Source organism: Rhodotorula graminis, assembly GCF_001329695.1.
Source record: "Rhodotorula graminis WP1 unplaced genomic scaffold RHOBAscaffold_16, whole genome shotgun sequence".
Taxonomy (NCBI): domain Eukaryota; kingdom Fungi; phylum Basidiomycota; class Microbotryomycetes; order Sporidiobolales; family Sporidiobolaceae; genus Rhodotorula; species Rhodotorula graminis.
In genome coordinates this window covers 253,867-276,127 of record NW_017264943.1, presented here as the reverse complement: position 1 = coordinate 276,127, position 22,261 = coordinate 253,867, and the positions used below count along the sequence as shown (strand labels likewise).

The 22,261-nt window shown below is 67.6% G+C and overlaps 7 protein-coding genes across 7 annotated transcripts; 3 read left to right on the top strand and 4 right to left on the bottom strand.

The window, feature by feature from the left end:
- The first annotated feature begins 1,846 nt into the window (after positions 1 to 1,846).
- Positions 1,847 to 8,070, top strand: RHOBADRAFT_56037 (uncharacterized protein). Its single transcript, XM_018418149.1, has 10 exons — positions 1,847 to 3,075; positions 3,235 to 3,259; positions 3,334 to 3,342; positions 3,471 to 3,682; positions 3,767 to 3,925; positions 4,035 to 5,266; positions 5,372 to 6,964; positions 7,037 to 7,434; positions 7,510 to 7,575; positions 7,651 to 8,070. The coding sequence occupies exons 1-10, from the start codon at positions 2,106 to 2,108 to the stop codon at positions 7,883 to 7,885; spliced, it is 4,899 nt and encodes a 1,632-aa protein (XP_018268269.1). The 5' UTR covers positions 1,847 to 2,105; the 3' UTR covers positions 7,886 to 8,070.
- Positions 8,071 to 8,126: 56 nt separating this feature from the next.
- RHOBADRAFT_39660 (uncharacterized protein) lies at positions 8,127 to 11,059 on the bottom strand (the record flags this gene model as incomplete). Its single annotated transcript, XM_018413641.1, has 12 exons — positions 8,127 to 8,378; positions 8,455 to 8,653; positions 8,764 to 8,790; positions 8,854 to 9,043; positions 9,172 to 9,390; positions 9,479 to 9,663; positions 9,759 to 9,913; positions 10,077 to 10,286; positions 10,381 to 10,435; positions 10,506 to 10,761; positions 10,833 to 10,960; positions 11,025 to 11,059. 12 exons carry the CDS (start codon positions 11,054 to 11,056, stop codon positions 8,220 to 8,222), a joined length of 1,815 nt encoding a protein of 604 aa, XP_018268268.1. The 3' UTR covers positions 8,127 to 8,219.
- Positions 11,060 to 11,340: 281 nt separating this feature from the next.
- RHOBADRAFT_56035 (uncharacterized protein) lies at positions 11,341 to 13,206 on the top strand (the record flags this gene model as incomplete). Its single annotated transcript, XM_018418148.1, has 10 exons — positions 11,341 to 11,404; positions 11,483 to 11,553; positions 11,640 to 11,735; positions 11,803 to 11,863; positions 11,923 to 12,022; positions 12,090 to 12,165; positions 12,233 to 12,404; positions 12,472 to 12,581; positions 12,659 to 12,757; positions 12,943 to 13,206. 10 exons carry the CDS (start codon positions 11,341 to 11,343, stop codon positions 13,093 to 13,095), a joined length of 1,002 nt encoding a protein of 333 aa, XP_018268267.1. The 3' UTR covers positions 13,096 to 13,206.
- A 111-nt stretch (positions 13,207 to 13,317) lies between these two features.
- Positions 13,318 to 15,241, bottom strand: RHOBADRAFT_30227 (uncharacterized protein). The gene is made up of 6 exons (XM_018412898.1): positions 15,183 to 15,241; positions 14,639 to 15,094; positions 14,458 to 14,542; positions 14,055 to 14,378; positions 13,710 to 13,957; positions 13,318 to 13,642 (listed from the first exon to the last, which is right to left on the bottom strand). The coding sequence occupies exons 1-6, from the start codon at positions 15,197 to 15,199 to the stop codon at positions 13,354 to 13,356; spliced, it is 1,419 nt and encodes a 472-aa protein (XP_018268266.1). The 5' UTR covers positions 15,200 to 15,241; the 3' UTR covers positions 13,318 to 13,353.
- Positions 15,183 to 15,972, bottom strand: RHOBADRAFT_30225 (uncharacterized protein). Its single transcript, XM_018412897.1, has 3 exons — positions 15,526 to 15,972; positions 15,404 to 15,449; positions 15,183 to 15,327 (listed from the first exon to the last, which is right to left on the bottom strand). The coding sequence occupies exons 1-3, from the start codon at positions 15,753 to 15,755 to the stop codon at positions 15,196 to 15,198; spliced, it is 408 nt and encodes a 135-aa protein (XP_018268265.1). The 5' UTR covers positions 15,756 to 15,972; the 3' UTR covers positions 15,183 to 15,195.
- Positions 15,973 to 16,601: 629 nt separating this feature from the next.
- On the top strand, positions 16,602 to 19,071 carry RHOBADRAFT_39651 (uncharacterized protein; the record flags this gene model as incomplete). The annotated part of the gene is made up of 6 exons (XM_018413640.1): positions 16,602 to 17,048; positions 17,129 to 17,807; positions 17,950 to 18,051; positions 18,162 to 18,464; positions 18,546 to 18,799; positions 18,923 to 19,071. The coding sequence occupies 6 exons, from the start codon at positions 16,602 to 16,604 to the stop codon at positions 19,040 to 19,042; spliced, it is 1,905 nt and encodes a 634-aa protein (XP_018268264.1). The 3' UTR covers positions 19,043 to 19,071.
- A 119-nt stretch (positions 19,072 to 19,190) lies between these two features.
- Positions 19,191 to 22,006, bottom strand: RHOBADRAFT_48955 (uncharacterized protein). Its single transcript, XM_018415206.1, has 8 exons — positions 21,950 to 22,006; positions 21,741 to 21,865; positions 21,564 to 21,666; positions 21,268 to 21,499; positions 20,873 to 21,193; positions 20,331 to 20,791; positions 19,822 to 20,238; positions 19,191 to 19,725 (listed from the first exon to the last, which is right to left on the bottom strand). Coding segments are annotated over exons 1-8 (2,124 nt in total). The 5' UTR covers positions 21,951 to 22,006; the 3' UTR covers positions 19,191 to 19,261.
- Positions 22,007 to 22,261: the final 255 nt, after the last annotated feature.

The window sequence follows — 22,261 nt, the reverse complement described above, 5'->3', positions numbered from 1 at the left end:
GACGAGGAGGAGGAGAGGTAACTTGGGAAGGTCGAGGACCGTGCGCGGGCGAGAAGACGCTTGCCCTCTCGCTCTCGTCAAGCAGGGTCGTTCAGGACGTCGCGAGAGTGCTCGTTGCAGCTCGACTCGTAGTTACAGCCTCGACCCTCGACTTGCACGCCCACTTCCTCCGACCACATCCTCCTCTCGTTCTCGAGCGTGCATGTCCCGCCCTCCTGCGCCTCGAGCCTCGTGCGCCCACACACCTCGCCGCATAGCCGCTCGGTGTGCGGTGGCAGATGCAGGCGTCGAGGGACTGAGTCGGCAGGGAAGGGCGGGGAGAAGTCGATGTCGGACGAGCGTTTAAGGCGACCTCCTCGTGGGTCGCGAGGAGGTCCGTGATGGTCTCGTCCGGGGGTGAGAGGAGGGGAGGGTGACGGGAAAGAGAGGCCGAGATTGTGCGACCGGTTGAGGAGGACGAAGAGACGGCGAGAAGCGACCGAGAGGCGCGAGCCGGTGACGCCACGAGAGGAACGGGCTGCCTCGTCGGCGACCGGCTCGAGGGCAGCAGCATGAGGAGGAAGAACGAGAGGAGAGAGCTGGAGCAGGAAAGTAGGAGATCTCGGACGTGGAATAAACGCGACGGCCCATGGGAAAGGGGCAGCGCGTGAAAATGCGTCCTGAGAGAGGGAGGGAGGTTGTCGTGGAAGGGAGGAAAGAGGAGGAAGAGAAGGGAGAGGGAGGGTAGCGTAGGCGAGCGCGACAGAAGCGCGAGCGCGAGCGAGGTCGTCGAGCAAGAAGCTCGCGAGCCGCCGAGGCGACTCGACGAGGAGGGCTGTCTCGAGTCTTCAAAGCCCCTGCCCGGCTTCGACGAAACGAGCAGACGCTCTGCAACTCGACGATGCCTGCGCTCGGACCTGCGCGTTCGCGACAGGACGAGCGCGAGGCGGGTCCTCCTCGCGTCGCTCGGACGCCTGAGCGCACCCGACGATGCGAGGGAACGTCGATGTCGGGCGGCATTTATGACCGACGGCACGTGGAGGAAGCGTGCGACGGGGATCGGACCGCCCGGACGAGAAGGGCGAGAGAGGGAGGTGGTCGAGGGGGGAAAAGAGAAGAAGGGGAACTGGGCGCTCTCGAGGGGCACGCGAACGAGGATGAGGAACGAGTCAATGCAGGGCTGCGTCGACAAGGTTCGGGTCAGTGAGGGGACTACGGCAAGGGAGAGGGGAGGAAGGGAGAGAGAGGCGTACGCTACACAAGGACTGAAATCGGGCCTGGCAAAGAATGTCGCGCCGCCCTCGCCGCCCACGCCCACCTCCTGACGGCCACGCTCTCTTGCGACCGAGGGTCGAGAACTGAGAGGCGCATCGGAGGGCGTAGACCCGTTGCTGCCCGCTCTCGAGTGAGACGGACAGCCGGGGTGTCGAAGGTCGAGGAGCGGAATGCGCGCCCGAGAATGGATCGCTCTGAGCCCCCTGAATGACCACGTGCCCCAGCGAGAACAGGTCCTCGCTCCGCCGTGAGGCAGAGAGAGGGCCTGCCGCCCGCTTGTGTCCGCTAAGGGAGGAAGGCGGGCGAGGGCGGCGGAAAGAAAAGGGCTGAAGGGAAGGGAGGGGGAGGGGGAAAGTTTGCCGTCCGGTCGATGCGCGAGGGGGACGAGTGCTCGTGCAGAAGCAGAATCCAGCAGGTGATCTGCGGTGCTTGTGCGCTGTCGTGGCCCGACGAGCTGGAGCGTCGAGGAAGGTCGAGGAGGGGGCGAGGTGAGGGGCGAGGGCGGCGGCTTGACGAGGTGCTGACGCGCTTGGTGGGCGCGTAGAGCTTCTGGGCACCGAGTCGAGCTGTGTGCCCTGCAGCAGGTGGCGAGGGGGAGGAGCGAGGGAGGGGGAAGGGAGACCAAGAGACGCGCTCGTCGTCGTCGTCGCCCCGGCCCACAACACGCCAACGAGCGGGGCACGCCCAGCCCACAAGAGCCTCAGTGCACCTTGACGACCACGACCACCGCACCTTGACGACCCACCCTCACGACCCGCACCACCCTCGCTCGACCCGTCCTCCCGCCCCTCCTCGCGTCGCTCGAGCACCCGCCCGGCACACAAAGGGCTCCCGCCCTCGCCTCGCTCAAGATGGCCATCTTCAAGAAGCACAAGAAGGACCAGAACGGCTCGGCCTCGAATCGCGCCGACGCCATCGGCTCGCCCCCGCTCCACTCGTCCACCACCGCGACCACCGCCTCACCCGGCCACCCCGCCCCGCCAAAGCCCCACTCGCTCAACGGGAGCATGGGCAGGTCTGGCATCCCCGTCCCAGGCCCGTCCCTGTACGCCTCGAACGGCTCGCTCGCCAACAGCGCCGGCCCGACCGCTCCTCCCACTTCCTCCGCCTCGATCCTCCCTCAACAAGGCGCCACGGCCTACCAGCAGCCACCGCCCGCCGTCCAGCCGTCGTCCCACACCGTCCTGTACCCGTGGTCCCAGCGCCACGTCTCGCTCCTCCCCTCTCAGCTCCTCCCGCCCTCGTCCCCCGTCGACTCGCCCGCCCAGCCCTTGACCCCCCTCCTCGGCCCGCCGTCGCCCCTCCCCTTCCCGCGCTACGGCCACTCGGTCAACCCGGTAGCGACCGCGAGCCCGTCCGGCGACCTGTACATCTTTGGCGGCCTCGTCCAGAACGCCGTCAAGAACGACCTGTTCGTCGTCCACGCCGCCGCCGCCGGCGCACCCCCCGTCGCGCCCGCACCCGCACCCTCAGGCGCACCCGCATCGGCGTCGACCGTCGTGCCGCTCCCTGTCGCCCTCATCGAGACGCGCGGCGAGGTGCCCGGCCCGCGAGTCGGCCACGCGAGCGTCGGCGTCGGCAACGTCCTCATCGTCTGGGGCGGCGACACCAAGTCGCGCCCCGAGGAGCGCCAGGACGACGGCCTGTACCTGTTGAACCTGAGTACGCGCGACTGGACCCGTGTCAAGACGGTCGGCCGCGCGCCAGAGGGCCGGTACGGTCACGCCGCCGCCATGGTCGGCAGCCGCTTCTTCGTGTTTGGGGGCCAGACGGACGATGGCGGGTTCCGCAACGACCTGTGCTGGTTCGACCTCCAGAAGCGTGCGTCCCTCTCTCCCTCTCTCTCTGTCGCCTCGGGTCCCTCTTCCTCGACGACCGACTGACTCTCGCCCTTTCCTCCCTCTTGCCGTCGCCCTCTCCCCTCTCCTCCTCTCGACCATCCATTTCACGTCCTCCGATCGTCTCATCTCTCGCTCGCAGTCAAGATGGGCCAGCCGTCGTGGTCGTTCGTCGACTACCACCCGGGCCAAGTCGTGCCGCCGCCTCGGCCGGCCACACCTGTGTCACCCACGGCGACAGCCTCTACATGTGCGTCGCGTCGTGTTCTCTCGAGCGTCGGCCAAGTCGCTCGGACGATGCCATATCGGCGTCGTCCCGAGCGGTTCTTCTTCGCGCTCGAGCACGCCGACTGACCCTCGCTCTCGTACTCCCTACAGCTTCGGCGGCACCGACGGCCAGTACCACTACAACGACACGTGGCAGTACGACCTGTCGTCGGGCGAGTGGACCGAGCTGGCCTGCATCGGCTACATCCCCGTCCCGCGCGAGGGCCACGCCGCGACGCTCGTCGACGACGTCATGTACGTCTTTGGCGGCCGAGGCGTCGACGGCAAGGACCTGGACGACCTCGCCGCGTTCAAGATCTCGAGTGCGTCCCGCTCTCTCTTCCTCTTTGTCCGGCCTCGCCCGCTCTCCTCGAGCGCTCGACTAAGACGACTCTGCCGACGTACAGACCATCGCTGGTTCATGTTCCAGAACATGGGCCCGGCGCCGTCGGGCCGCAGCGGACACGCCATGGCGACCTATGGCAGCAAGGTCCTCGTCCTCGGCGGCGAGAGCTACACGAGCACAAAGGCCGACGACCCGGCGTTCATCCACGTCCTCGACACGAGTGCGTCCTCGTCTCTCTCACGTCTCCCTCGGGAGCTCGTCCCAGTCGAGCTCGCGAGTCGTCGTGGAAGACACCCGCACTGACCCCCTTCTCGCACCTGCCCTCGCAGCCAAGATCAAGTACCCGCCCGACTCGGCTCGTCCTGCGCCAGCACCGCCAGCCGCACCCAAGCTGTCGCACCACCCGCAGCAGGCGATGCAGCAGCAGCAGTTCCCGCGAGCCCAGCAGCAGCAGCAGCAGCTCTCGTCGCCGCCGCTCCAGCCGCTCTCGTCGTCGGCGCCTCCCTCTTCCGGCGGCGCACCGCTCCCGCCGACGTCTCAGCAGCAGCAGCAACCTGCCCAAGCCGGCCCCGTCAAGCGCAAGTCGAGCATCCCCGCGCCAGGGTTTGCCTCGGGCTCGCGCAGCGCCGGCGCCGGCGGCTCGAGCTCCGACTCGGACGCACGGGCGCGCGCCGCCTCGGCTAGCCCGACGGGCTCGCAGCGCGGCGAGTACCGCAACCTCAAGTCGTCGTCGTCGCTGCCGGCCGTCGCCGCCGCCGCCGCCGCCGCAGGAGGAGCAGGCGCCCTCGGCGCCGCCATGCTCAACGGCGGCTCGTCGCCGTCACCGCCGCCGCCCGGTCCCGCGCCGGGCTCGCCGACCGCGTACAACACGCCGAGCAGCCCTCGGCGCGACCGCGCCGGCGCGCAAGGCCCGCAGCGCCCCGCACGGCCCGACGACGCGCCCGCGTTCACCGCCGGCGTCGTGCCCGCCGCGCCGAGCTCGCCGAGCAAGTCGAGCCGCCGCGAGCGCGAGCAGCGCGAACGCGAGGCGAGCGTCGGCAGCGCGTCGACCGCGCACACGGGCGGCGTCGTCGACCCGCAGCGACAGCAGCAGCCGCAGGGCGCCTCGCCCCAGATCCCGGCTCCGGCCGACGCGTTCTACTACCGCGCGCCGGCGCCCTCGTCGGTCAACGGGCAGCCGCAGCTGGGCGGAAGCGTCGAGAACGGCGCGGCAGGAGGCGAGGGCGACCTGAGCCCGGCGGACCGTGCGCTGCCCGCGAGCCAGGACGGGCACCTCCCCGTCCCGGCCCCGGCGCCCGCCGCAGCCTCGAGCTCGTCGCCGCACCACGCCGAGCAGCTTGCGCGCCTCGAGCGCCGCGAGGGCTGGCTGCGCGAGGCGCTGCGGCGCGCCGAGCAGCAGGGGTTCGTGCTCGTGCCGCAGGAGGGTGAGCGGAACGACGCCGGCGACGAGGAGCGCGAGGCGCTGAGGAGCGTCGGTGCGGGCGAGGGCGAGGGCGATGAGCGCGAGAGGAGGGTCAAGGAGGTCGTGCTCGGCATGAAGGGCGAGCTCGCGAGGGCCAAGGTGCGTCCTCTTCTCGCTCTTCCAGCGCGATGCCCTGGCCTCTGCGGCTGGGCATCACGCTGTTGTTGGAGCCGTTGAGGCAGCACTAACGCGCCCCTTTCACAGACCGCCATGGCCGAGCAGGTCTCGTCGCTCGACGAGCGCTTCCAGGGCGCCGACCGCGCCCGTCTCGCCGCCCTTCAAGAAGCCGCCTACTACCGCGCCAAGCTCTCTGCGTTCGAGTCGTCCTCCCCGTCCGACCTCGCCAAGCTCGAGCGCGAGCGCACCGCCTCGCTCGAGGCCCAACTCGCCGACGCCCTCTCGGCGCGCGAGGCCCTCTCGTCGCAGCTCGCCGACCTCCAGCAGTCGGTCTCGCACCACGCGTCGATGCGCAGCGCTGCCGACGAGCGCCACGCCGAGGCGGCCCAGCGCGCCTCGACCGCCGAGTCGTCGCACGCGCAAGTCCTCGCCGAGTTTGCCAAGCTGCAGAGCCGCGCCGGCGAGCACGAGCGCCAGCTCGGCGAGCACGTCGACCAGCTCGCGGCGTTGCAGGCGAGCTCGAGTGTCCTCGAGGGCGAGCATGCCCGCGCGCGCGAGCAGCTCGCAGAGCACGAGGCGAGCACGGCCAACTGGCTCGCGACGCTCGAGGGCGCCTCGACCGCGCTCGGCGCGGCGCAGAAGCGCAACGACGAGCTGAGCGCGTTGTGGGACGAGGCCAAGGACGCGCTTGAGCAGGAGCAGGAGCGGGTCGTCGAGCTCGAGAAGGAGCTCGAGAGCCTGAGGGTCGAGCGCGACCGCGCGACCGAGCGCGCCGAGGAGGCCGAGCGCCTGCACATATCGACGCGCGAGGCGCACGATGCGTCGCACGCGCTCGCGACGGGCGGCCTCGCGCAGCTCATCGCCGCGCACCGCAACGGCGCCGGTCGTCGTGCGGGCTCGCGAGGCTTGCGTAACGTCGGCGCGTCGTCCCCCTCGTCGGGCGACCAGGTCGGCGCTCGTGACGTGCACGACGACGACGACGACGACCTCGCGCCCGAGCACGCCGCCCGCGTCCGCGCCGCCGACGAGCAGGTCGCCACCCTCCGCCAGCAGCACTCGCAGGTCCAGGACCGGCACGCCGCTCTCTCGGCCGAGCTCGCGTCCGCCCGCGAGCGCGAGGCCGGCCTCCTCGTCCAGCTGTCGACGCTGCGCACCCAGCTGTCGACCGTCCAGGCGGCGCACACGCAGGCGCTCGACGACCTCGGCTCGCACAAGTCGCTCGTCGCAACCCACGAGGCGACCGCCCGCGACGCGTCGCGCGCACGAGACGCCGCGAGCGTCAAGGCGGGCGTCTTGCGCTCGTTGCTCGCCGACCACGGCCTCGCGGCGCAGGCGCCGAGCGAGGACGAGCTCGCGAGCCGGTTCCCGAGCATGACGGGCTCCGAGTCGCCCGACCAGCTCGCCAAGCGCGTGCTCGAGCTCGAGGGCGAGCTCGAGGTGCGCGTTCGGCAGAAGGCGCAGCTTGAGGAGCGCGTCCGGGAGCACGAGGGCGAACACGGCCGGCTGAGGGAGGAGCTCGACCGGGCGAGGAGCGGTGGCGGCGAGGACAAGGAGCGAGCGGGCAAGGCGCAGGAGGACCTCGAAGCGCTCAAGGTGCGCCACGAGAACCTCGAGGCGACACACCTCAAGGCGGTGCAGTACGTCAAGGGCACCGAGAAGATGCTCCGCCGCATGAAGGACGTGCGTCCCGCTTTCTCCTCGTTCCTCTCCTCCCCTCGAAGCACCTACTCACACTCTCGTCGCCGCACGCAGGAGCTCACGCGGCACAAGGAGCGCGCTGACAAGGCCGAGGCGCACTGCAACGAGCTCGAGTCGCAGATGGGCGAGCTGCGGTCCCGCTCCGAGGCGTCGTCGCAGGAGACCGTCGCCCTGCACGACCGCCTCTCGGCCCTCCAGAACGAGTACCAGGTCGCGCTTCGACAGCACCAGGACTCGGCGCAGGCCAAGGTCGAGGAGCTCTCGACCGAGCTCGACCAACTCGACGCCAAACTCGACAAGGCCAACCACGACCTCGAGGAGACGCTCGCCGTCAACGCGTCGCTCAACAAGGAGCTACAGGCGGCGCTCAAGAACCCGGCATTGCCTCGGGCGGCAGGCGGCGCGGCGACGTCCTCGGGCGACTACTCGCGCTTGCAGGCCGAGCTCGAGCAGTGCGTCCTCTCTCTCCCTCTCCCTGCCCTGTACCTCCGGTTCTCTCGTCCTGACCTTGTCGTACTCCTCTGCAGAGCCGAGAACCAGGCCGAGTGGCTCAAGCGCGAGAACGCGACGCTCGAACAGCGATGCCGCAGCGCGTGCGTCCCCTTCTTTCCCTTGCCGCTCGTCTCCCTCGCGCCCGACCTGACTCGTTTTCTCTCCCCCTCCTGCAGCGAGTCCAAGATTGCCATCTTGCTCGACCACATGGAGGGCGGCGTCCAGGAGGACGAGCAGTACTCGGCCGGCGGGTCGCCTCACCTCGGCGGGAACGGCAGCGGCGCGCACGGCGGCGGTGGGAGCGCGACGGGCCACTCCTGGCAGAAGCATGGCGGGCTCGACGGCGACGTCGGGCTCGAGTCGGACGCCGGGAGCGACTATGGCACCGAGCAGCCGCAGCGACGGGCCTGAGCGTCGCCCTCTTCCCCTTCCCTTCCTTTTCCTCGACACGAATCACGACCCTGAGCTTTGCGATACCCCCACACACTCGTCTTCTCCCTCTCTCTCTCTCGTCACTATGCCCTGGATGGGCAGCTCATCTCTGTACGATCTCGGCTCCCTGGCGTGAAACCCGATACCCAGTCGTTCGCCTCCTCGTTCTCCCTCTCTCCCTGTCTCGCCGTCGAAACTTCTCGCTCTCTCACGGGACAAAAGGCGCACAGACAAGGGTATCCACTGCATCGAGAGTCTTTCTTCGTCTACCGGGCCGACTCTCCTCGCGCGCGAGAGAAAAGAGGGGACGCGTCTAGTGCGCCTCCTCGTCGAGCGCCTCGCGCACCTCCTTGCGCCACCTGCGCTGCACGTCGATCATGTCGCGGAAGATCTTGTACTTGGCCTCGAGAAGCTTGAGCTCCTCGGGCGACGCCGACGGGTGGACCGTCGTGCCCGGGCGCGACATGCGGATCTGCGACGGCGCCGACGAGGTCAGTGCGAGTTCCCCAAGACGAGAGGCGAGAGAGAGAGAAAGAGCAGCGACGCACCATGGCGTCCCACAGGCGCTCCTTCATGCCGTACGAGCTCGTCTCGGCCGCCTTCTGGCTCTCGAGCTTCTCGCCCTGCGACGCGAGACGGTCGGCCTCCTCGGCGGCGGCGGCGCCGAGCATGGCCGACCCGAGGACGACCGATGCCGAGTGCGAGTACGGCAGCTGGACGGGCATGTTGCAGATGTCGGAGATGAGGCTGCGGGAAGGGAAATGAGTCAGTCTCGCCAGATTCTCGCGGCAGCCACGACGCCGTCGACGACAAGGTCGATCGGCTCGAGGCACGACGAGAAAGGAGCAAGAGCTCACCTCATGAGGAAGCGGTTCTTGACGAGGCTGCGGGCGAGAGGGCGAATGTCAAATTCTCGTTCGCGACGGAAGAGAGAGACGACGACGCACCCGCCCGACATGAAGATGCTCTCGATCTTGTGGCCGGCCTTGTTCATCTCGTCGATGATCTGGCGCGTCTGGAGCGCGATGGCCTCGCCCGTCGCGTAGTAGCGCAGCGCGAGGTCGCCGACCGTCTTGTCGAGCTGCATGCCGATGAGCATGCCGCGCATGTCGACGTCGGCGAGCGGCGAGCGGTTACCTGCGTGTGAGGGGGTCGAGAAAGGAGAGACGAGGGCAGAGGAAGAGGGAGAGGAAGGAGGGAAGGGGAAGGGCAAGAAGGGGTCAGTGCGCTTCTTTCAGGCGACGGCGAGGAACGAGGCGACGCACCGTGCAGGTCCGGGTACACGTGCATGTCGCGCGTGAGGTAGCTCATGAACGGCGCCTTCTTGTCGACGACCATCTGCTCGAGGAGCTCGGTGAGGAGCGCAAAGTGGTTCGTGCCGCGCTCGGCCGCCATCTGCTTGAGCTTGTCGGCCGCCGGGTGCGTGTCGACCATGAAGTCGAGGAGCTGGCCCGTCGACGACTGGCCGCCCTCGTTCATCCAGTCTGCGGGACGAGCGGAGGCGAGTGAGTCGGGAACCTCGAGAGGTCGGCTCGAGGGGCTCGACGACGATGAAGGAAGACGCGGACGCACATCCAGGAAAGATCGCATGCAGGTATGGACCCCACACGGATGTCACTTTCCGCGATGAAGGGCTAGCGATCAGGTGGCAGGTACTCGTCCCGGCGACGGCGGCCAGTCGGTGCTGGGCGTCGTCGAGAGTCGTCGTCTTCTGGCCCTCCATCGGCGCCGCGACGGTGCCGATCCAGCCGGCGTACCTGTACACGGCGAGTAGAGCGCCGTCAGGCCGAGGCGAGAGAGAGAGAAGCGCGCCAGGAAGGAGGAAGAGGGAGGAAGGAGAAGGTGGACGCACGCGTCGATGACGGCGCTCCCGACCGCCGTACCCTCGAGAAGCCCGAGCTCCTCGGCCGCCTTCTTCGACAAGCCCGCACCGACCGGCTGGCCCGCCGTGAGGATGAGGCCGTTCTTGCCCGGGATGCCGCCGACCTGGATGAAGTCGTTCTTGACCTGCGGGAGGGAGAAGAGTCAGGGCCGCTGTACTTCTCGTGCGGCGTGCTCAGGCAGCACGAGCGCATGAGGGACGATCGGGAAGGCGAGAGAGGAGGAGGGAGGGAGGGAGGGAAGAGGGAAAGGGAAGAAGGAAGACGAGGAAGGGGACCGAGCGACGCACAAAGTCGCCGAGCCCGATCTGCTCAAAGAACTCGTCGTTCCAACCCTTGGACCCCTCGACGCCCGGCGGGACGTACGAGCACTTGCACGCGAGCGAACAGTTGGACCTCGCGAGGTCGTCGGTCGCGCGGTACGTGAGCCAGTCGGGCAGGTCGAAGAACATGCAGCGCGAGAAGAGCGACGCCGGCATGTTGTTCTTGAGCCAGAGCATCTGTTGGGGCGCGGGAGGTAGCGAGAGAGCGCGAGGGTGAGGCTCGGGCGCTCGGGAAAGAGGGAGGGGGAGGACGAGGGGACCGAGTGCGCACCTTGGGGACCTCCATCTCGAGCGAGATCGTGTCGCCGACGTACTTGAGCCACTTGCTGTAGTCGGGAGGGAGAGAGTCAGTGAAAGGGTCCTGTGTGACGCGGCTAGAGACTCGAGGCGACGCACCTCTTGGTCGCGTTGATCTGCTTGGCCTCCTTGGAGGCACGATGGTCGGCCCAGAGACAAATATCTTGGACAAAACCGTCCTTCTGCTGGGCCGGCTTGTCGTACGATCCCGGGGTGACGCAGACGGGCTGGCGGGTCTCGATGTCCTCGACGACGAGCGAGCAGGTCGCGTCGAAGCCGATGCCCTTGACGCTGGCCGGGTCGACCTTGGAGTCGCGCAGGACGTCCTTGCAGGCGGTAGCGATGCAGTTCCAGACTGTTGCGACAGGACAAGGAGCCGTGAGCTTCAGAGGTGGGGGGAGAGGGGGGAGCGAGACGACGACGCACTCTGGCCAGACGACTGCTCGAAGATGTCCTTATCGCGGTCATCGCGCCAGGTGGTGGTGGCGTAGGTCGACTCTGCGACGATGTCGCCCGTGGACGAGACGAGAGCTGCACGAGCCGAGCCGGTGCCGCTGCAGACGGGGCGAGATCGTGAGCGGGTGCGCGCGTTGGCGAGAGTGGGTGCAGAGTGCTCACACGTCGACTCCAATGTAGTACTGAGTGGCCATGGTGGTGTGCGAGGTGTGGGAGGAGGGCGAGCTCGAGGTCGGGGAGGACGAGCAAACCGCCGTCCGCCAAAAGCGCTACGTCACCGCTCTCATCAGGCCAGTGCGGCTGAGGGGCTCGACAGGCAGATGAAGCTCGTTGCACCTCGAAGCGCTTGACAGGCGGCCGTCCAGAGAGGCGAGCGAGGGAAGCTCCGCGGAGCGTCGCCTCCACTTCGGCCAAACGAGCGACGACGGCCGACTCGCTCTTCTTCCTCTCCATCACACCACGAGCCTCACACGAGACCATGACCAAGACTGTCCAGCTCGACGCTTCCACCGCTGTCCCCGTCCCTGGCTTTGGCGCAATGGGTGCGTCTCCCTCTCCTCCTCCAACCTCCACTCCCGACCCCGAACCTCGCCCTCACCTCGCCTCTGCGCCGCGTACAGGCATGTCGGCCTTCTACGGCGAGCACGACGACGACACGTCCAAGCAGACCCTCCGCAAGGCCATCGAAATCGTCCGTAGCCCGCCTCCTCCTCTTCCCCTCCTCTCGCCCCCCCTCTTTCCCCTTCCTACGGCAGCTGACTCTCGCTCGTCCTGCAGGGCTGCACGGTGATCGACTCAGCATTCGTGTACGGGATGGGCCACAACGAGCGTCTGATCGGCGACGTTTTGCGCGAGGGCGACAACCGCAAGAAGGTGCATCCCCCCTTCTCGCCTGCCCTCGCTCGTCCTCGACGTGCCCCTGACGCTCTTTTCTCTGCAGGTCTTCCTCATCAGCAAGTTTGGCATCGAGATCAACGACAAGGGCGAGCTCGAGACCGACGGTACGTCAAAGTCGCCTTCCTCACCCTCGCGCAGCCGCTCACCCTTCGCAAACCTGCAGGCTCTCCCGAGAACGTCATCCGCTCGATCGACCGCTGCATCGAGAACCTCGGTGGTCTCTACCCGGACGCCTACCTCCAGCACCGCGTCGACAAGAAGACGTGCGCCCACTTTCTCTCCCTTCGTTCGTCGAGCGCGAGAGCCTGACCCTCCCTCTTGCTCCTACAGGCCCATCGAGGAGACGGTTCGCGCCCTCGACGCCGTCCGCAAGGAGGGAAAGACCAAGTACATCGGCCTGAGCGAGGTGCGCCCGCTCTCCCGCCGTCGTCGCCTTTCTCGCGCGCACTGACCCTCCCTCGTCTCGTGCGCAGTGCTCGGCCGACACGCTTCGCCGCGCCGCCAAGGTGGCCAAGATCGACTTTGTCGAGGTCGAGTACTCGCCGTGGGAGCTCACGATGGAGAAGAACGGCATCATCGACGCCTGCAAGGAGCTCGGCGTCAAGATTCTGGCCTACTCGCCGCTCGGCCGTGGCTTCCTCACCGGCACGTCCTCCTCTCCCTGTGCCTGTCGACCCAGACGCGCCGACTGACTCGAAGCGAGGGTGCGCAGGTCGGTATAAGTCGCCCGAGGACTTTGCGACCGCCGATGGAAGCGACTTCCGCGCGAACCTGCCTCGCTTCGCCAAGGAGAACTGGGAGCGCAACTACCGCATCGTCCAGGTACGCCTCGCTCTCTCTTCCTCTCATGCGCGCCGAGGACGAGGACTGATCTTGCGCGTGCACGTCCCGCCTCGCAGGAGTTTGAGCGCGTCGCGGCCAAGAAGGGCTGCACGCCGGCGCAGCTCGCGCTGTCGTGGCTCATCCACCAGGGCGACAACATCATTCCGATCCCGGGCGTGCGTCCCTGTCCCTCTTTATCGCTCCCCCTTCCCTCCCCCTCGAGCGAGATCTTCCTCCTCCCCTCTGGTCCTCGGCTCCTCGCCATTTCCTCCCACTCGCCCTCCATCTGCCAGCCAACACGCTCGTCCACCGTCTCCCTCATACGAGCCTGACCCTCTCTCCTCTCCTCCCTCGTCCACAGACCAAGTCGTCCAAGTACCTCGTCGAGAACTTTGCGGCCACGTCGGTCGACCTGTCGCCCGACGAGCTCGCCGAGGTGCGCAAGGTCATCGAGGACAACCAGCCGGTCGGGACGAGGTACGCCGAGTCGCAGATGGCGTCGCTCGAGGGCTGAGGGAGGGCCGGACGCGTGCGGGAGTGCTCGGTCGCCCGGCGAGGTTGCCGACCAGGAGCGACGAGCGAGAATGAGCTGTACAGAGCGCAATGAAAAGCAGTCCATGTTGAGCAGTTGCAGCGTGTCTCGCCGGGAGAGGGAGCCGAGAGAAGGCCGACGAGCAAGCCTGTCCCAGCCCGTCCTCGTGCACGGACCTCTCGCTCTCTCGCGCTCGCTCCTGGGCAGCGCTCGACGCAGCGCGTTGCAGCATCTCGTCGTCTACACAAACGTGAACCTCTTCTCGCCCTCGTCGGCCCTGCACATCCTCGCCGCGTCCTTTGTGCCGACGATGCGCTCGAGGCGGAGCACGTCGAGCCGGCTGAACAGGACGTGCGCGCTCAGCTCGCTCGCGTCGACGTCCTCGTCCTCGGGGCGTGGGGGAGGCGCGCCCGACGCCGTCGTGACGGCCGAGGGCGGCGCGAACGGGAACGAGACGACCTCGGGGTAGTACGACGCGTGCGAGGGCGGGGCGTAGAAGACGACCGTCTTGGCGCCACGCAGGCGGTACCTGCGCGGAGGAGCGTCGTCAGTACCGGGTCGAGGGAAAGGAGAGAGAGAGAGAGGTGAGGACGCACCGCCGGAAGAAGTGGAACCGCTCGGTGACGAGCAAGAACTTGACCTTGCCGGCAAAGAAGGCGCCCCTCGCACGCGACACGTCGGGCGTCGGCGTGTACTCGCTGATGGCGGCGAACGAAAAGTCGCTCGCGAGCGACGACCGGTGCTTGGTGAGGTACCGCTTGAGCCGGACAAAGTCAAAGTAGGACGGGACGAAGACGAGCGTCTGCGACGACGAGACGGCCGACTTGAGGAGCGTCGGGAGGGTCTGTGCACCAACCAGGCGATAATCGTCAGTCAGTGTCGCTCCCCGACATGCACGAGGAGCCGCACCGACAAGGAGAGAAAGCGAGCCGCGGGCGCACCTTTGTCGTGAACCACTCGAACCTCCTGTCGTCCTCGTCCGTCACGTCGGCCACCTCGAACCTCGTCCACACCTGCCTCAACCCGCTCGGCACCCTGTCGAGCACGCCCTCGGGGCCCTCGACCGTCCCGAGCGCCCGGACGGCGCCGGCGCGGTTCCTGCACGCGCGCGCCCACGCACCGCGGATCTCGGGCGCGTCGAACGACGAGAGGAGGATCGACTGGCGCAGGAAGGGCGACAGGCCGTCGAGGTACCAGGGCTTGACGCGCGAAAAGTCGATGCCGTGGTCGGTCGCCGGGAGCGAGTTGAGGCGGTCGAGGACGAACTGCAGGGTGGGTGGGCAGCGTCAGTCGACGGTGCCACATGCAGAGAAGAGAGAGAGAGGAAGAGAGAGGCGGGCGCACCTGCACGTGGTCCCAGTTCTGCATGAGCATGACGTCCATCTGGTCGACGATGAGGACCTCGATGCTCGACAGGAAGTCCGAGTCGCTGCGTGACAGGCCGATGGACTAATCAGTCCGTGCTCGAGAACCGAGAGATCGGCAAAGAGGAGGAGGGAAATCGCCTGTGGAGCGGCGCACGCACCCGTCCTTCTCGATGCTGGTCCTCAACCCGAGCGGGCTCGCGAGGATGACGTCGGCCTGGTAAAACTCGGCAAACATCTTTGCCGTCTTGCGCGTCACCTTGACGCCGCACCGGAACGCGTCGTCGATGTTGCCGCGGAACGTCTCGACGTGGTCGGGCGGGTACTTGTCGCGGTCCTCGACGAGCTTGTCGGTCGCGCCCTCGGGCAGCGAGTACTCGGACACGAACCGGGGAAAGTTCTCGACCGACGTGATGGACGGCGGGAGGTACGAGATGAGGTGCTGCGCCCACGAGAGGGCCGAGTTGCGGAACGGGGTGAGGACGAGGACCTTGGGGCGCGTGAACGACTGGTCGAGGGTCGAGCGGGCCGGCGTAGACGACGACGACGACGGGGCCGACTTGTCGAGGGCCTGCTTGGCGAGGTACTCGTTGTTCTTGAGAATGCGGGTGCGGGTCCTGCGCGAGAGGTGCGGGGAGAGGGGCCCGTGCGAGTCAGTCACCTCGCCTCGAGAGGCCGTGGAAAGGGACTCAGAGGGAGACTCACTTGAGGACGTGGTTCATGGCGTGCAGCGCCGACGCCTCGCGGATGGCCTCGTGCTCGTCGCTGCCGACAACGACTCGCGGGCACAGGACGTCCTGGTAGGTCGACAGGGTGCGGAGCCAGGCCGACTGGGACGGCGGGATCGAAGCTGTGTGACAGGGCGAGCGTGAGTACGCAGTCGAGCCGGCGAGGGGACAGGAGGAGACGGAGAGAGTGGGACGCACTGCGAGCGGACGACGAGCGCATCTTGTCGAGCAGCTTCGGGTTGTACTGCGCGCGTTCAAATGGGTCAGGACGTCAATCCAGGGGTTACTCGTCGATGAGAGAGGAACAGAAGCGGACGCACCGTCTTGAGCGCCTCGTCGAGAGGCTTGACCCTCGCCACATCCTCGCCGACGGCCTCGGGCCAGAGCACCTGCGCCTCGCCAACGCCGGGTAGGACGCCCTTGGAGCGCTTGCGGTGCGACTCGTGTTCGAGCTCGAGCTGGGCCTTGTCCTTGCCGCGCACGAGGGCCGAGTCTGGCCCAAAGTGGCGCGTGAACGGGTCGGCGGTTGCGAGGTCGGCGTGCTCGTCATCGCTGTCGGCGTCTGCGGCGATGGCAGCGGCGTCGCCGTCGTCGTCGTTGGTGGACGCGCCCGGTGCGGAAGACGCTTTGTCGGCGTCGTGGTCGCGCTGGTCGAGGAGGAGGGCAGCGCGCTCGAGCTTGTGGCCGAGTTGCTGTCGGGCCTGTCGGTGCGGGCGGAAGTGCCAGGGTGGGTCTTTGTGGCCTTGCGGGCGAGCTGGTGCCAGTCGCGGGTGCGCTTTGTCGAGGCGGGCGAGGGTTTGGCCGACTGGACGTTCAACAGGGTGAGGAGGCGAGTCGAGGGCGGGAGGCCCTGCATGTCCTTGACCATGCCGGTGGGGCGGGTGGCCGAGTCGAGGTCGGTGGAGCTCGCTGTGAGAACGGCGAGAGCTCTCGAGGTCGAGGTGACGAGCGAGCTGGAGCTGATGAGGAGCTCGAGCTCGAGGCGGAGCGGAGGCGACGACGACGACGACGACGGCTGCCGCACAGCCTCACACGGCCTGTCGTCGACCAGAGCCAAGGGCTAGAGCTAGAGCAGCCATGACAGACTACGCCAAACTCAAGGTGGCACAGCTCAAGGTGCGCCCCTCGTCGTCACCCTCCTCCCTCCCTCCCCACCTCAACACCCCCGGCCAACTCATGCTCGACCCGCACACAGGACCTCCTCAAGGAGCGCGACCTCCCTGTATCCGGCCTCAAGGCCGACCTCGTCGCCCGCCTCCAAGAGGCCGACCAAGACGCGCCCGCCATCCCTGAACCCCTCTCCTCCTCGGCCGACGACTCGGCTCCCGCACCTCAGCAGCTCCAGGACGCCGCCCCCCCGGCACCCCCCGATCCCGCACAACAAGCAGTCGGCGGCATGGGCGACGCCCCTCCTCCACTCGAATCGGTCAACCTCCCCGCCAAGCGCCAGCTCGAGGACGCCGTCGTCGACGAGGAAACCAAGCGCATCCGCACACACGCCGCCATCGCCGACCAGGTCCCGCCTGCGGGCTCGCGTGACGCTGGCACTGCCGCCGGCGAGCCCGTCCAGGTCCGCGCCGCACCCGCCTTCGAGAGCGCGCCCGACCTCGCCCAGGTCGCCGGCGACGGGCCCAACCGGAGCGTCGTCGCAGAGTCCAAGGTGCCGACCGACGACCTCGTCAAGGCGGCCAACGGCGAGCTGCCGGCGGCGACGGCCCCGGACGGTGCGGCGGCGGCGGCGACGGGCGAGGAGGTCGAGCAGGAGGAGGACGAGGAGCCGCCGGTTTACGAGTTCGAGCCCGAGGAGGAGAGCGCACGACCGCGCGACCTCTACCTCGACACGGTGCGTCTCTCTCTCTCTCTCTTCTCCCTCCGACCTCCTCTCTTGACCTGTGACGCGACTGACACCTCGGCCGCTCGCAGATCAACCGCTCGGCCCTCGACTTTGACTTTGAGCGCCTGTGCTCGGTCACGCTGTCGCACAACCACATCTATGCGTGCCTCGTCGACGGCAAGTACTTCCAGGGCCGCGGCAAGTCGTCGCCCGCGTACGCGCACGCCCTCAACGACGACCACCACGTCTTTATCAACCTCGAGACGCAAAAAGTCTTTGTCCTGCCCGACGGCTACGAGGTCGACGACGCGTCGCTCGCCGACATCAAGTCGCTCCTGTACCCGCGCTTCACGCCCCAGCTCCTCAAGCGCATCGACGCGTCCCTGTCGCCGTCGCTCGACCTCGCCGAGCGGCCGTACTACCCGGGCTTCATCGGCCTCAACAACATGAAGCACAACAGCTTTATGAACGCGACCCTGCACCTCCTCCTCCACGTGCCGCCCCTGCGCGACTACTTCATCCTCGACCCGCTCCCGTCTTCTTCCGCCACGTCAGAGCTCGTGCGCCGGTTTGGCATGCTCGCGCGCAAGCTGTGGAACCCGCGCCAGTTCAAGGCCCAGGTGAGCCCGCACGAGCTCCTCCAGGAGGTCGGCAACGCGAGTGGAGGACGGTTCAGCATCACCAAGGAGGGCGACCCGGTCGAGTTCCTCGGCTGGCTTCTGAACCAGCTCCATCGCGACCTTGGCGGGACGCGCAAGCCGCGCTCAAGTGCGTCCGTCTCTCTCTTTTCCATGAGGGCAAGCCTCGTCCCGAGAGGAAGACTCGGCGACCGTGCACTGACCCTCTCTTTCCCTCCCTCTCTCTCCTCCCTCTCTCCCTCTCTCCTCCCTCCCCCTCTCGCGTCTTGCAGGCATCATCTACTCGGCGTTCCAGGGCGAGGTGCGCGTCGACGACCAGCAGATCATCAAGACGGGCGAGTTTGGCGCCAAGCCCCACTTTGACCTCGACCGGGGTGCGTCCGGCTCTTCGACCTTCCTGCGCCGGGACGGGCGTCCTCTGCGACGTCTGCCTCGTCGCTGTTGGCGATCGCCGCGTCCTGACTCAGCCGCTTGCCTCGCACAGACATCAAGACGACCAAGACGCCCTTCCTCTTCCTCGCGCTCGACCTCCCTCCACCGCCTCTCTTCCAGGACGCCGTCGAGTCCAACATCGCGCCGCAGTCGCCCCTGTCGGCCATCCTCGCCAAGTACGACGGGCATACGACGCGCGAGGACACGCAGCAGGGCGTCCTGCGCCGGTGGAAGATCACGCGCCTGCCCCCGTTCCTCGTCGTGTACTACAAGCGCTTCACGAGCAACCGGTTCCTCGAGGAGAAGAACCCGACCATTGTCAACTTCCCTTTGCGGGGCGTCGACATGAGCGACTGTGCGTCGTGACCGTCCCTTGCCCCCTCCCGCTCGGACCTCGAGCAGCCGACTGACCTCTCCTTTCCTCCCTCGCGGACAGACGTCGACCCGTCCCAGCCCCTCTCGACCTACTACGACCTGACGGCCAACCTGACGCACCAGTCGCTCGCCGGCACGGCGCACGCCGAGTCGCGCTGGCGCACGCACGTGCACCTGCGCGCGCCGCGCGACGCCAAGTCGGGCGAGCTCACGGACGGCGTCAAGGACGAGGACGAGAAGTGGTTCGAGATGGAGGACTTGCAGGTGAGGGAGATCGAGAGGGAGATGGTCAGCTTGGGCGAGACCTACATCCAGGTGCGTCAGGTCGTCGTCCTCTTTCCCTCTGTCTCTCGCGGGGGCGCAGGTCGTCTTGCGCTTCGCGGGTTGAAGATGTCGTGAAGCCTCGATGCACGCACTGACAAAGTACCTCGTCTGCAGATCTGGGAGCGCCGCTCGCCGACCGGGACGTGGGACTTGCCGGTCGAGACGCCCAAGCCCAAGGGCCAGCGCAAGGAGGGCGCAGCAGCACTTGCAGCGGCGGCGACGACGAAGAAGTAGATCCTCGAGCGCAACGACGAGCGATCGACGAGCTCTCGGTCGCTGCGTCGAGAGCGAGAGATCGAGAAAGATCCGACGCTCGAGCGAGGCCCGTCTCGCTTTCTGCCCTCGCTGGACTCTCCTCTCGACGAGCGGGTCACGAAAAGGCGAGAGTACAACAACCGTGGCTCTAGCGTTGCACACACAGCGCCTCGGCGCTCGTCGACAAGCCGCCACCGCTCAGTCGTACCCCCTGCCGCTGCGCTGCTTCTCGCGCTTCTTCTTGAAGTGCTTCTTGCCCTCGCCCTTGCCCTCCTCGGCCTCCTTCTTGGCCCTCGTCCCGAGCACGACGGCGCTGCCGACGCCGCCGCCAAAGAAGCGCTCGTCGATCGCGTTGGCCTTTGCGCTGCCCTTTGCGCCGCCAGCGCTCGCGCCCGCCACGCCCGCCGCAATGGCCGCCGGCGAGTGGACGTAGTAGTCCGAGTCCTTGCCGACGCGCGTCGTCGGCGCCATCTTGCGCTTGAGCTTGTTCTGCGCCGCGAGGTGGTCGAGCGAGCGCGTCTCGGCGTTGAAGTCGTCCTCGCTGATGCCGGGAGGAGGGTGGCAGAACAGGAGCCGGCCCGTGACGTAGTCCTTGAGGACGTGACGGGACGAACGCGAGTGGTCCTGGTTACCGGCACCGCCAGTGAAGAAGCCGCGAGCGACTGCGAGAGAAGGAGAGGGGGGAGATAAAGGAGAGGGTGAGTGCACGTCCGAGCGGCGAGGCGCTCAAGAGGCGAGGAAGAGAGCGTGGGACGCACTCGAGAAGGTGGTGAGGAACTCGGCGGCGGTCGGGTAGCCCGTGCCGCCCTCGTTCTCGGGCAGAACGTTGATGCGCAGGCCGTATGTGCCCTCGAGGACCTGCTGCGGGATGCGCCGCGTGACGAGCTCGACCGGGCCCGTGAACTCGCGCAGCTGGTCGATCGGGAGGACGCCGTTGCACACGAGCTCGGCCTTGGTGCTCGCGAATTGCGGGAAGACGAGACCGGGGCAGTCGCACAAGAGGACGTCCTGGCTGAGGCGGATCGTCTGGAAGTGCTTGGTCTTGCCCGGCGTCGCCGAGACCGACACCTTCTTCTCGCCGATGAGGGCGTTGATGGTCGACGACTTGCCGACGTTCGGGTAGCCGACGAGGCCGACGACGAGCTTCTCGTTGCCGTGGCCGGCGGCGAGCGACACTGCGAGGACGACCAAAGAGAGGGTCAGTGTCTCGAGTCGATGTAAGAGAGGCAAGGCGAGAGAGAAACAGAAAGAGGGAAGGGGGGCTCACCCTCGGGCGCACGACTCATAAAGAGGTCCTCGAGCTCGAGCACGCTCAAGATCCGCGTCCTCGGGCTCTCGTCCGACCCGGGCAGCGAGATGCCCATGCCGCGCCGCATCCTCCCCGCGAGCTCCTCGTCCGAGTCCTCGTCGCTCTCGTCGTCCGTGTCGACGTCGCGGCTCGTGACCCTCGGCCGGCTCGCGTCGGCGCCGGGGCCGCTGCTGCCCGTCGCCGCCGCCGACTGGACCGCCTTCTTGCCCTCCGCGTTGAGGCCCTTGAGCTTGTTGCCCGACTTGGGGATCTTCATGCCCGGCGCGAGGTCGTCCTCCGAGTCCGACTCCTCGGACTGCTCGGCGAGCGCGGCGAGCTCTTCTTGCCGCGCGCGTTCCTCCTGCAGCGCGATGCCGTTGGCCGCCGAGAAGAAGGCGTACTGGATCCCGTTGGCGTCGAAGTAGTCGGCCCAACGCTCCCTGCGAGGCGAGGGGACCGAGGCGCGAGTCAGTTCGGCGCTCGAGTGAAGAGGAGGAAGAGGAGGGAGGGAGAGGACGCACCGCTGGCCGCGAGTGAGCAGGTCCGACTTGTTGATCAGGAGCAGGTTCTGGCGCCTCGGCTTGGGCTTCTTGCTCGTGCCCTCGCCCTTGTCGTCGACGTTCTCGCCCTCGCCCTCGCTCTCCTCGTCGTCGTTGTCGCCCTCGGGCCCATTGAGCTCGAGGACGTAGCGCTCGAGGTCCTCGGAGCGGAACGTGAGCGGGTTGCGCGCGTCGACGATCTGGACGATGAGGTCGGACCGCTCAAGCGTGCGCCACAGCTGGCGCCACACCTCGAGGTTGCGCTCGAACGGCGTCAGGAGGAGCGCCTGGTTGTCCTGCAGGCTGCAGACATGGGGACTCGAAGGTCAGTGCGACGTGCAGGAGAGCGAGGGATAGAGAGAGAGAGATGGACGCACTCGGCGAGACCACGCCTCCACTCGAGGAAAGCGTCACGCTCTTGCCGCTCGAGCTCGACAGTCGTCATGTCGCGGGTCCATGCCGGGCGACGGGGCACTTGGAGACGCTGGCTATTGGCCGACTGCTTGTTGCGGAGCTCGGCCTCCTGCTGGGGCGTGAGGAGGTACGGGTTGTGCGACGCGGCCGGGTTGAGGTTGGGGTCCGAGATGACGACCTTGATGTTCTGGCGCTCTGCGTGCGGGACCCAAGAGTCAATAGGGAGTCTCAGGTGCTGCTCGAGCACGCGTGGACGCACCGGCCGAGAAGTCGGTGTCGGCGAGCTGGGCGGTGCTGAGGAACTCGTCGAGGTCGTTCTCCTGCGTGACGGACGAGAGGCCGGCCTCGATCGTCGACGTGTTCTGCGTGGGAGGGAATGGGCGGTCAGCTTGCGGGCCTCGAGGTGTGCGCGAGGAGCGAGGCGAGTGAAGCTCACGAGGGTCGGGTCGAGAGCGTCGCGGGCGGCACGGGTCTTGCGGTTGATGATGGCGCGACCGAGGCCCGACTTGTCGACCTTGCGCTTCTGTGCGCCGTTCTTGCGCTCTGGGCGACCGTTGGGCACTGCGAGGCGGTCGGGAGATGAGAGGTCAGCAAGATGAGCGAGGCGGGGGCGGGAGGAAGGGCGACGCGGAAAGGGCGGCGCACTGGCTGAAGTGGAGCCGCTCGTGGAGGTGCTGGGAGAGGCTTCTGAGTGGTTCCTGGTGCGCACGAGCGAGTCGCGGCGTGAGGGTGGGCGAGAGCATCGCCTCGCCGCCTCGGAGCCAGCTCAGCTTCACTCAGCTCCTCCCCCGGCTCTGTCTCTGCTTCTACGGTCCAGCTCGACCGCTCCATCGCCACAGCACCTGTCATCAACCCACTCAAGCCCGTCGTCAAATCGCCTCGAGGTGCGTCCGCCTCGCGCCTCCCCGCCCTCCTCCTCATCTCCCCCCGCTCACTCTCCTCTCCAACCACAGCTCG

Excerpts from the sequence above, each read along its gene's own strand:
- RHOBADRAFT_56037 (XM_018418149.1), top strand. The coding sequence starts at position 2,106 with ATGGCCATCTTCAAGAAGCACAAGAAGGACCAGAACGGCTCGGCCTCG. Across the intron at positions 3,683-3,766 it reads CGCCGCGTTCAAGATCTCGA|ACCATCGCTGGTTCATGTTC; the intron begins GTGCGTCCCGCT and ends GCCGACGTACAG. Across the intron at positions 5,267-5,371 it reads GCGAGCTCGCGAGGGCCAAG|ACCGCCATGGCCGAGCAGGT; the intron begins GTGCGTCCTCTT and ends CCCCTTTCACAG.
- RHOBADRAFT_30227 (XM_018412898.1), bottom strand. Across the intron at positions 14,543-14,638 it reads ACCAGCATCGAGAAGGACGG|CGACTCGGACTTCCTGTCGA; the intron begins GTGCGTGCGCCG and ends CCTGTCACGCAG. Across the intron at positions 13,958-14,054 it reads TCGAGTGGTTCACGACAAAG|ACCCTCCCGACGCTCCTCAA; the intron begins GTGCGCCCGCGG and ends GTTGGTGCACAG.
- RHOBADRAFT_30225 (XM_018412897.1), bottom strand. The coding sequence starts at position 15,755 with ATGACGAGCACGCCGACCTCGCAACCGCCGACCCGTTCACGCGCCACT. Across the intron at positions 15,450-15,525 it reads TCGACGAGGCGCTCAAGACG|TACAACCCGAAGCTGCTCGA; the intron begins GTGCGTCCGCTT and ends GAACGCGCGCAG. Across the intron at positions 15,328-15,403 it reads GCGCTCGTCGTCCGCTCGCA|CTTCGATCCCGCCGTCCCAG; the intron begins GTGCGTCCCACT and ends CCTGTCACACAG.
- RHOBADRAFT_48955 (XM_018415206.1), bottom strand. Across the intron at positions 21,500-21,563 it reads CGACACCGACTTCTCGGCCG|AGCGCCAGAACATCAAGGTC; the intron begins GTGCGTCCACGC and ends TCCCGCACGCAG. Across the intron at positions 21,194-21,267 it reads TGGAGGCGTGGTCTCGCCGA|CCTGCAGGACAACCAGGCGC; the intron begins GTGCGTCCATCT and ends CCATGTCTGCAG.